This window comes from Malus sylvestris, chromosome 14 (assembly GCF_916048215.2).
Source record: "Malus sylvestris chromosome 14, drMalSylv7.2, whole genome shotgun sequence".
Lineage (NCBI taxonomy): Eukaryota > Viridiplantae > Streptophyta > Magnoliopsida > Rosales > Rosaceae > Malus > Malus sylvestris.
This window is the reverse complement of record NC_062273.1, coordinates 23,651,330-23,663,803: the sequence shown is the minus strand read 5'-3', so window position 1 is coordinate 23,663,803 and position 12,474 is coordinate 23,651,330. Positions and strand designations below refer to the sequence as shown.

General features: G+C 35.2%; 1 protein-coding gene across 1 annotated transcript; it reads right to left on the bottom strand.

Moving 5' to 3' along the window:
• Positions 1-8,938: 8,938 nt before the first annotated feature.
• LOC126600234 (lysine histidine transporter 1-like) lies at positions 8,939-12,196 on the bottom strand. Its single transcript, XM_050266801.1, has 7 exons — positions 12,014-12,196; positions 11,006-11,389; positions 9,895-10,288; positions 9,695-9,800; positions 9,473-9,564; positions 9,324-9,392; positions 8,939-9,228 (listed from the first exon to the last, which is right to left on the bottom strand). The coding sequence occupies exons 1-7, from the start codon at positions 12,193-12,195 to the stop codon at positions 9,130-9,132; spliced, it is 1,326 nt and encodes a 441-aa protein (XP_050122758.1). The 5' UTR covers position 12,196; the 3' UTR covers positions 8,939-9,129.
• Positions 12,197-12,474: the final 278 nt, after the last annotated feature.

The window sequence follows — 12,474 nt, the reverse complement described above, 5'->3', positions numbered from 1 at the left end:
CACAATAAAATTATTACTTATGAGATATTTTTTTTATATAATTAAATATGCTAGAAAATAATCATACCAGAAGAAATTTGCTTTGGATCGATTCACTACAAATAAATATGAACAATGAACTTATTCAATATGTATATGTTTATATACTTATATATATATATATATATATATATATATATTAACAATGAAAAAGACCCACTAAGTACCTTTATAAAAATATCAATTGTACAGAAATAGAAATGATATCGATTTGGGCGATGGTAATTTTCTATGTTTGTATGTATAAATAAATACACTAAAAACATAAATTGGCCCAAAAGAAGTAATAGAACAGAAACATCAATTTCCCTCTTCATTTGAATTTGTTGGTTCTGGGTGTTCAGTTTCTTGCTAAGAGCAATGTATTAAGTTTTAAAAATTGTCTGTCTATTTGTTGGCTAGCTGGGAATGACGCGGCTCCAGGGAGGGATCATTAGGCCTGGATATATTTCTATTGGTTCATTTGATTTTGACCCATCTAATTGAAAATTGACTTGGGAGTTTGATTTTTCATTGTTCTCTGTCCTATCTTAATGTCACATTGAAAGGGTTAAAGCATTAATTATATTAGAGAAGATTGGCATGGATAGAGTAACTAATACATGCATGGTAATTTTAAAAAGAACACGTAAAATTATCATTGAAAAATGAGACCATATAATTCTCAGACGAAGACCACATCTAGCCATTGTCGAAGCGTGACCATAACATTCGCTAGGCGAGACGACAAAACAACACTATCTGAGAAGGGAACCACTGATCGGCTCATTCCAATGGATGACATTCTGGCCAAATCAATCTGCAATGTTGCCACTCTAGTTGGATCCACAATATCTACCATCAAGGGAGGCGGTAGGGTCTCCATGTTTGAAAGGCACGTGTGGTGGAGCAAACGTCAAATATGATTGCCTCATGGGTTGCGGTGGGCTGTAGTTCAGGGAGGGTTTGTAACAATATGTATAAATTTTAGTGTAGAATCTAATATAATAGACAAAAAAAAATGTAAGAAGAATGATTTTTTTTTAATGAAACTAGCCCACTAAGTTTTTAGCACGACTAAAAATATTAAAGTTATCAAGAAAATTGTGATGTCATTTTCTACAAAATTATTCTGCTTTTATTCAGTGGGCTTTATATTATTTTCAGTCAATTTTTCAAAGATTGCCTTTACTTCTGCTTTCATTGTTTTGTTTCATGCTAGTTGTGTGGTTGTAGTTGAGATAGTCCATATATCAAGTTTTCTATCTTTTTCTTGTGTTTGCATCTAAATATATGTGAAACTTGATGATTTATTGTAAGTTTTGCAATTTGTACAGTTGTTCAGCCGCCAGATTTGCTCAGCTAAGGCAACGCCGTCGTCAGACCTCACAAGGTGGCAGCAACAGACGAGTAGTCATGGACGAAGGGAGGTAAGGCCCAGTGGGGGCACATGCCCCCCTCTCATCCCTTGTTTTTTAAATTACAAATTATTCAATTAATCATTCCCATTTTTTTTGCTTTGCAGATTTAAGGGAAAATTTATTTAAACCTAAAATTTATGAATAAACCCACACCCTATAATTAAACCTTGTCATCACTCATTGTTTATCCTACATTCATTCCCACAAAACCCCTAATAGCTCTTATAATAAAAACAATGGAAAACTAATGAAAAGGGCTTGAAAACTTTGAGTTTTAATGATAAGGACAAAATAAAGGGTAAAGTGAATAGTACCAAGATTGACTTTTTAGTGTAAAAATGTGATTTTTCGTTAAAGTGAACAGTACCGGGTGCTTTTCGTTAAAGTTCCCTAAAAACAAAGCTTTAAGAAAAAGATCAAATTAGGAAATCTTTCTACATCACTGGTCTCTGCTGGGTTGGGTTTTCAAAAATCCATTTGGAAATTTGAAACTTTAGGAAAAAGATCGAATAAAAATTCATTGAAGCAATTGATAGAAAGAAAGAAAAAATTAAAAAGAAAGAAAAAAAAAAGAAGCAGAAATCTCTATTTTTAAAGAGCTAAAAATTCAAAGAAATTTTAAGCCCATAGAACCGTAGATCTTCCAGCTCTCAAAATGACATTAAGTTGTAAGAATTTAAAATTTTAAAGGAGGACCTTTTGAAGTTTTGTTGTGGGTTTGATTTCTAAAATAATTTGGGGTTGCCTTGCCTGTAGATGCAGATATTGGGCATGAGGCAGTGCTACATTGATAGGTTCTGCAAAATTGAAGGCAGAGATTTTGCATTGTAGATAAATGGGTGTATAGCTAAATTTACAAATTGAATTGGGTTTGTGAGGATAGTTTAGGTAATAAATTTGAGTTTAAAGAGATATTGGTATCTTAATTAAAAGTAATATGGGTGTAAAAAGTAAGTTGGGTGTAGAAAGAGGTTGTATGTGTTCAAATAAAAATTCCCTTCAATTAATCATATTAAAATAGTGAAAATCCTCTTTTAGTTTTTAAATACCCCTCCGTCTTGTATATTTTTCTCACGCACTAATGTCTAAACCTTGTTGAGTTGCATATATTTGGTTAATTAGTACAAATGAGCATTAGATTGTCAACAATTAAAGACAAAATTAGACAATAGAGTAATAAAATTAGGCATTTTGTAATTAATTTTTTTAGTATTTGTAAAAGAACTAGCTTTATTTGTCCAAAAAATAAGCTCAAATTTTTTAAGGTGTCCCCTTTTAGTTAAATTTCTGTCTTTGTCCTTGCGAGTAGTGGGATAGTATCTCCACCACGAAATCCAATAGAGCAGGTGGGTCCAACCCACCAACAACCCCGAATCCAGCCTCAAATCAAGCAAGAGACCTTGAGAGGGGCATATGACACGGATCTGGGTAGGAGGCGCAATGCCATCGAAGTTGCATGCAAAATGGTGGGAGAGAGATTTGGTAAAGAGAAGAGAAATGAGGAAATGATCTTTTGTCCAAGTTGAAGGTAAAACATGTAGTAATTCCGAAGGAAAGTTAGCCTTTATAATCCAACTATTTTTGTGAGAATTAAATGAATAACATTTTCCTCCTGTGATTTATCTTCTACCTTCTACTTTGACAAAATTAGAAGTTGTTATCTATATATCTAACGGAGGTACTATATTGAAATAAAATAGTAGTTGAGGTATGAAAGTGAAATGTTTTAAAGATGTTGTATGTGGTTGTAATAGATCTCAAACATGAGGGGGTATTATGTAATTTACCCTAAATTTTATCTCAAACTTATTACCCTTAAACACAACTTAAATTTATAAATTTTTTAGTACAAGCGATATTACTATACTAATTAAAAATAATAATAACATTTTATTTTTTTATGTGTAAACACTAGATGTGTTATTTGTTATTTGATATTATATCAATAAAGAATTTGGGATAGAGCTGCCCCATGTGTTCTGCACTATATGGAGAACATGTGCTGATCAATCATCTAAAAGACTAAAACTGCTTTGTTGCTACACCCCTTGCGCTCCTGGGTCATGAAAACGAAATTACATCATAAGAGCAAATGTTCTTAACAACTTTGAGTTGCAAGCCTCTTGCATCAGTTGAATAAGTTTGCTCCCGTTGTATAATGTAAATTTTTTATTTTCCATTTATGGTACGTACATGATGACTAATGACTACGCCCCATTAGCTTCACGTAACAGAAACCCATTATGGATTCAGATTTGAAGCACATACTCATAAGCTAAAGTGATAACCAGTTAGACGCTTTTGTTTTTTTCTTTGATCACCATGAATTGGCAATCTTGAGTCCAAGTAGTAAAACTAGGGGAAATTATCTTTAAAATGATTGTCTACCTGTCTTGTTTGAAATTTAAGTTTCGTTTACTCCAACTGTAAGCTAAGTAATCTCTTTTTTATTTCGTTTTCATAACAGACTATCCCATCCTCATGTAGCCTCGGTACCGCATGAGGCAACATAATATTTTTGGCACTCAGGTGACACAATACACCAAAATAGAGTCACGGAGCCCAAAGCCGCTTAGAGGGCGAAATTAAACAATCAGAAATTTCACAAAATCCTCCACTCTTGGGGGATGTCCTCAGCGACGAGGAACATGTACTAGGGTGTATGTGCGACTCGTTCAGATCATGGGTTAGGACAAAAGAAAGAAAACAATTGCAAAAATATTCTTCAGAATTTCCAAGAAGCAGGTCTCTAGCTAGACCAAGCAATGATGCTTGTGTATCTCTTTCAGTTTGCCAGCATAAGTAGGTTTACCAGTACTTCTGAGCCATGATCTGCTTTTTCATATCGGTGGTTTAAATGTTTTAATAATATAATTCATTACAGTACTTTTAGTATGCACAGAAGCATAGTGTCTATCGAAATCCTTCGTTGTTGGACCATTGGTCATTAATCCTTTTGCGCTTGCGCGCATTCAACAGTTCATTGCTCCAGTGCATACTATACATCGGAATATAATAGAATTTTCGTCCAAATTTGATTAATTATAGACAAAAGGAAGAATTACAAATACATGCACATAGAATTTATATGCTAATTGAATGAAAATATTCGTACTTTATATACTAGAGCAGGAGAAGAAAAAACAGTAAGGGGAACTATATATGAGGAATTGAAAGATTAACTAGCTTAATAAGCTGAAAATTAATTTTATCTATAAAATAATGTAATCTATTCTATTAGTTTAGCTAGCTATGGATATGAAGGTGCACAGACAATGCAAGCAAGCAAGAGAATGGCAGTGGAAGCTCCATCCTCATCAATATTAGAGGTGCTCCTCTTGAACTTGCAAACCTTTGCTAATTGCTGCTGCTTCTGTGGCTGTTGCTGCTGGTGCTGCCTTCTCTTCAGTGCTTCTTCCACTTTAGACACCATCTTAACTGGTTACGGTAGAATCGGTTGGGGGCTGAGAGGCGGTAGTTTACCGTAAATTCAAATTTCAAATTAAACAATAACGAATTTAAAAGAGCGATCGAGAGACAAAGAAGAATATGGAGATAGGGTATTTTTGCTTGGGGAAACAGACATACATGCACTTCTCAATTTATAGGAAGCATTCTAACTTTTGTGATAATGCCTAAATTGCCCTTGGTATACATTATTATGGGGGTTCCTGGGGAAGATTTTAAGATAATACTGCATGTGGGAGGAGGACATTTCTGTGTTAAATGGATGGGACCATTATTGCCAACATGTTTCAGTGTCTGGTCTTTTTATGCGTTTAAAATCACCAGTACAACAGCCTCGCATACATGCATGCACTACAATTAAACTAAATGGATGATAACATAAAGTTTTCACAGTAATTAGATATCTAAATGATCATCAATTTGGAATTTTTTTTCCTCAATGATTATGTTTGAATGGATACTTTAAAGATAGACGGTTTACCGAGCTACAATGTGAAGTGCACTGCAAAGTTGGTTGATCATGAAATTCAAAAACATGAAGAATAAAAATAAAACTGTGCAAAGGAATTGACTACCAAACCCTAAATTTTTGAAATTGGGGATTAAAGTCCAAGGTTAGGTCATGTTGCAGGCTGGAAGTACGTAAATTGTAAACCAATTTAACCTCATGCGGAAACCCTTGTTAGTATTATATTATATCTCTTCATCTTCATCATCATTATTATTTAGGTTGCAGCTACCATTTCCATTTGGCATTCCAGCCGGCACATAGGATTCTCTCTTAATGTAGTTGGAACAATGCTCAATCATTATCAACCAATATGATCTCTTAGCTGTACAACATAAACTGACTTAAGAGGTATAACTAGTCCCTTAACAAGTATAAGACCATTTAAAGATGGTTGTGCTTGACCTAGGAGAAAGCGTGCGACTCCCAACTGTTGATGCAATGTAGCGTACATTTACAGACGAAGCAACTGCCTTTAGAATATCTCATATTTATAATGTATATGTGTAGATCCTAAAGTATACAATTTGCGCATGCCTAGTACTTGGCAGAAGAACAAAAAACCAACAAAATGAAAGCTTTATAGAAATTAAAATATTAAATAATTAGAAGACAATGCAATAATTGATAAGAAAGTCTAGGTCGTTATTATACTAGTTAGGGCTTTCCCAAGTTAGTATTTTGTCGTGTTCTATAAAGTGACAGAGGTCTTCATGTGCAAGGGCCATGAGACCATGTGTTCATGTTCTTGTTCTTCCATGCTGATCAGCCTCCATCCATAGGGCCCGAAGGTTTCCCTCCATTACCTATATATAACCTTTAATTTTATGACCCACATGTCATACATTTTTCTACCCTATATCATGCGCTAAATTTCAATCTATAAACCAGACCTTGATTTAATTAGTTTCATGAATCACAAAATGATTTTCTCTTCTCTTGCAATGTAATGTTTTTTTTTTTTTTCAAATGAAGAAAGATTAGGCGATATTAGCTCTTCAACAATGGTCGTATGCGAGACACCTACCTTCCAACAAAGGAGTGAGGACCACAACACCCAGAAACACCCAACTGGCTCGTCCCTTTTCCACCAATTTTATTGATAATAAGTGAAAGTAAACGAAAAAGGTACATGTAGGGGGACTATGCCAAGACCCACAAAGACAAAAATGATCAATGAAAACTATAATAAGGCCAAAAAGAAATGTCATGAGCATGAGCAGAGGCTACAAAATGGAATCGTGGACCACCAATAATAAGTATAACTATCTGTCCCAAAAGAAGCTAAAATATCTACAACCTGATTTCCTTCTCTATAAATATGTGTACACATAAATCGTATTTGACAAGTCGCTAGAGACAATTCTTCTAATTCATCATAAGAAACCACGGAACCACATTAGGAGCCTTAAAAATCGGTATTGTTCTTAGACTACACGTAAGAATTGTTTTATTTTTTATTTTTTATGAAATTGTGTTTATGGTTATTTTTTTTTTAATCACAAGCGATACTATTTCTCTAAGTTACACTAGACTAGAGGATTAAAAATTGTTTGAATCCAAGACACAATAGATTGAAGATGAATGTCAAAATAAGCCTCCACTTCCATGTATGAATGTATGATCTTGATTCACAGCCTGTAAAAAAATCATTCTAATGGTGCATATATCTATTTATATACAAATTTCTTCTAAAACTGAAATAAGATTATACAATAATTCACCATTATAATGATTTGATTCTGCAACAATCAATAAAACAAGTTACATATCACATGGGATTTGCTTTAGAAATATCTTGGTACTTGGCTTTTATACTTACAGCTAAATCTAGGGTTACATGATTGGGGACATACCTTGCATAAATCATAAGATATAGTGTCTTGTTGATAAAATGAAATGGAGAAAAATACATGGTTAAAATTCTTTTAACAGAAGGGTCCAAAGGGACCAAACTTTCACAACCAGAAGATGCAGATATATTTGCTTTGAAATTTGAATGAAATGGACAAGTAAGAGAAGGAGAGGGCATGTGCATGAACTCATAATTCTTAGCATGCAGGGCAGAAGGGGCCATATTTCAGAATATGGGATGTTGGCCATTCTGGGAACAAGCCATTTGGGTTGGTTAATTTGACCCTTGGATTTATATAGGCATTTGCTTTGGCTGGTGTTTAGTCCCTTCTTTCTTTAAAGGCACCAAAATACAAATCAGTCACCACATGAGAGAGTGTGGATGTCTTCGTTTTCCTTCATTCCTAGGACTGTTCCCTAGCTCTTTGTTAACTAAATTCAGTTGCCCTACTAACTCTATGATTTTTTTTTTGTGTCAAACTACTCACTCAATGATTGGTTAAGCCTAATTTTTAGGTATATGTCTTAGTTTTTTTTTTTTATGTTGCTAAATAATGTTATTTAGACACATAAAACTGACGGAATTGACAATTCTCTAATACAGGTGAATATTTCATATACAATGATAGTATCAACTTGTATTAGAAAGTTTGTCAACAAACAAGTGTATTTGTTTTCTGCGTCTATACATTATTATTAATTATATAATCCAGAGAATATTTGATACAAAATAATACACTAGCCGTGCGCTATATGTGCTCTTAATTCCTTATTTGATTGCTTTATGTTCTGGCGTGTTTTCAAAAAAGAGTTGAGTAGTTTGATTATGTGGAAGGAGCAGTAGCTGTGAGAATGTGAAGGACAAAAGTCTCAAATTGGTGATGGACCAAACTTTACAAGGACTTATAAGGAGTGTAACTACTTCCTATATAACTAATTAGCTTTATGGTGGAACTTCTGGTACCAATAAACTTAGATGGATGTGAATTGTGAACTCAGGATGTAAGCATTAAGGATTAATTATACTCCTCACCGGTTGTATTCTCATTAGACTCACTCCGGCTGCTTCCTGTGATTCTCCTCCTCTCCTGCTGACCATTACTAGTTGCATAGACGGAGAACAAACATATATATTTAATGGTGCTCCTTTTTATTTCTGAAACTTGCATCAGACTTCTTGTCACGCTTGTCCGAGTGATTGCCGTGACAAGAAGACCGCAAGCTTTGCGGTATAGATCAGATATAACTCTACCAATCAAAACTAAGTTTGTTTGCTTTATTAAACTTCTATGTTGCTGCTTCACATGCTCTCAGGTTCAATTCAGACTATCAGTGCTAAAATTGATTAAAAACCAAATCCAGATTATTCAGGCTTCACGGCAATTGCATCAAAGTGGAATCTGAATGCAATGCAAATTAAGTGAATATACAGAAAAATGTTTGGTATTATATGAATGTAATGCAGAGAGCAAAAGCAAAAGGAAAACACCTAATTTTGACATGCATGCATGCCTTGTAACTTTAAAAAACAATCTCTCACAGTCACAGCTCGGATTCATGGACAGGAGCGTAATAGATATTTAGCCTTCTTCGATCCGACGGTCGAAAATTATTTTTTTCTCTTCAAATAATGAATTAGATTGAATCTAAAAATTGCAATTGATAGAGCTCAAAATAATATTGTTGAAGAGTTTCCCATTAACAATAAGAGAGGTTCTGTATTAAATTGCATATCCACCAAACTAGCTATGAACGGATACTGAATTATACAAAGCAATAAGCAGGTACTAATATTATTAAAGAAAGTTAAATTTAAATAACACAATTTCTTGTCTAAACTCGATCTCCAGTTGCATATGTTCAAGAGTAGAATTTGAAGTTCTTAGCTTGAAGTATGAGATTCCTTAATGCGCCGATCGGAGCTAAAAGCATCAGTGACACTCCAACTATGATGCAGAACTGTCATTGCAACAAGCAGCTCGAAATTGTTAGTTTAAAAATGAAAGAATATGAAAGGAAAAAATAAACTTCGATTCCTTAAGAGCAAAGCTTACCCAATTTGCAAACCAGGAAAGGCCAAACTTCTTTGGTTTGCAGATGACAAGCCACATGATGCAAGGGAGCTGCAAAACGATCGAACAAAGAAATTTTAGACATTTTAATTTGCATTGGAATTGGGATTTAGAGGTTTATGGTTCCTTACATAGTATGTTGTAGGAGCAAAAGCAAATCCTCCGAAGAAACCGAGAAGCCCGCCAAAGAAGGGGAATGTAATCCCAACGAACAAGGTGAATGCTGGATCGGCGAAACACAGAGTATCGATATTATTTACATTGTTGATCACATCTCTTACAATGGAACGACTTATATATGAAGTCATTGCAAGATTTAAGATGAGATAAACGAGCAGGAAAATGCTACTTACCAACAATCACATTACGTGTTATGAAGCGAAGGAACAAAGATGGCTTGAATTTCATCTTCTTCAACAGAAATAATTCCGCCATGTCAAACACCGGCATGGCGTAGACCTACATATATGTATTGGAAAACCTTGTTACGCAAGAAAGAACAGCAACTCAACAGGTTTTTTATGCAGATCATAAATTTAAAATAGTAGCGTACCTGATAACTTCCAATGACATGAACAACAACAAAGCAATTCGCAAGAACAATAAGCCAAGCAGGCTTCTCCAACGATATGAGGATGTTATCCTCGACGTGGTTTCCAAACACCCAGTATCCGATGAGAGCAACGGGGAGATAGCACAGTGCGACCACAATGTAAGCAAGAACCACCCCCTTCCACATGGGTTTTTTTGACGGCTTTTCGGGCGTGGAAGGAATCGTTGCTTGAATCTCCAAAACCACATTGTGGCCAGCAAAAGCAAAAGCTACATCTCCCAAAGCACTAAAGAAGTTGAACGTATTCCCTGCAGCGGTTGAAGCCCTGGGACCATACTGCACTTGTGACTCCACCCCTTTGTGCAGAGAAGCTCCCCAAGCAATGGTAGAGTAGCTGTTGAATTGGACAAGTATTCACAGTTAAAACGACATTTACAAACTGAATTTGCAGATTAATTTGTAGCCAGATGGAATTTGAATTTTTTATTTTACTTTAAATGGATTAAGAGAATTTTGTATTGAAACTAGTGTTCCCTTAACATTAAGGGCTTGCTTTGAACAACGATTGGACTAGAATGGATAGCTCACTAGATTAGATGTATATTGGAAGAAGAAGCGGATGCTAACTTAAAAAAATTGTCCAAGTTAGGAGATGGATCAATCATGAACGCAACTTATCCTTTCCAATCCCCTAAAAAATGAGACGACTAGAAGGGAGGGATAAGTTTTCTTCACGACTACTCTATCGTCTACCATTAACTTGGAAAAGGTTTTGGGAGTTGTCATTCATTCATTTTATCCTCAGTTATTCATTCTAATCCAATCCTTGACACCAAAGTGAGCCTAAAAGTATAACACATTGGTTTCAGTACCAAGAAAACCTCCCTATCACAGGATCATGAAACCCTTCTCTCCATCTCTCTCATCAAGAGAGAGTTGGATATATATCTATTAAAAACGGAATTGTTGTAAGCACTTCGAAAACGTCGTTTTGCATTGCTCTCGTCTTCAATTTTTTACACCGAGAAGGAGAGCAGATAGACCTTTTCGAAGTGCAAATAGCAGATCCCTAAAAAAATTAAACAAAAAATAAAGAAATATACGTACATACCTCAATGACATGACAGCAGCAGCAAGAGAAACACTAGCAATGGAATTGAGGCTAGGGAGGTGGGAGAGAACAAAGTGAACCGATGCAAAGATCATGATGAAGTAGGTGGTTTTGATAGGCTTACAGTCAGGGCACACAGTACTGTGAATCTTCTTCAAGGAATTGCCACCTGTAATCATATACACTATGCAAGTCCCAACTTCCACCATCAGTTGCTGGGGCACCACAATGTAAAGCCCTAGTTTTTCCCCAAAGGCATGTTGCCCTAACTCGTGGTACCTATCAAACCTCTTGCCAGGTACAATTTCATGCATTTCTACCATCTGCCATAAGGTGTAGAGTGTAATTATCCATGAGAGAACCAGCACTGCTACTCCAGGGCCCCTAATACAAGAAACACATAATAATTGATTAGATTATATTTTCTAGAACGAAAAACGCTTAGAAGAGGGCTTGTAGGTTAAGCGGTTAAGAGCATTCACATCGTTTGTATACAAGGGGCTATAGCTCATGTTGCATTTTCGAAAAGTAAATTACAATATATTGTAATGATATTCACCCCAAATAACCTAGTAGTTCAATGTGCTTGGCCTTTTTGTACCTGAATTCGAATCCCTCTCCTTGTAAATAGATAGTTTAGATGAAAAAGAAAATTAATTACCATTAATTATTCACTCATGATCTTTATTCTTAGTACTAAATTTCTATCGTTTCATGATTTCTTTAAATATTCCCTTATTCGTCTCCCAAAATTCATGTTAGCAAGCAATGACCACCCTTTAAAAATTAATGAGTCCACCCTTTCAAAATTTCTTGGCTACGGCCTTGTTTGCATAAAAATAAATAAAAAACCCTATAACAGTTCACTTTTAACTTAAACACAACGTTGTCCCCAAACACAAACACAAACACAAAATCATCACATAAAAACATTGATCACTTATGTTTATTCTTCCCATGGAGATAGTGAGAAAGTAAGGAAACTATATATATGTATGGGTTGCTTACCATCCAAGGTGAGACATGGCATAGGGGAGGCCAAGAACACCAGCACCAACCATGGCAGTGACATTGTGGAATGCAGAATACCACCACGTCGCGTTCCTCGATTTCGTGATCGGCAGCCAGTCGTTGATATCTTGCACCTCCTTCTGCTGCTGCTCCTCTCTAATTTCTCCACTTCCTCCCATCTTTTTTTTTTTGTCACAAAAAAAGCTCAGTGACAGCAGGAAATCAAAACTGTTAATCCCACAAATCTCCTTGAACAACAATAAATATCAATTTTTTCGGATTGAATTTGACAAATAATTAGGTCACTAATCCAATATGATTACGTGACTGGTTACTTGGAGTTTGTATCTTAATTAAATTGAAATTGTGTATAGTGGTTCTGTTTAACTAAAAATGTGGAAGAAATTTCGGCCGTTTGATCGAAAAAAATCTGATATACCCTAGTGATTTTTCACCGT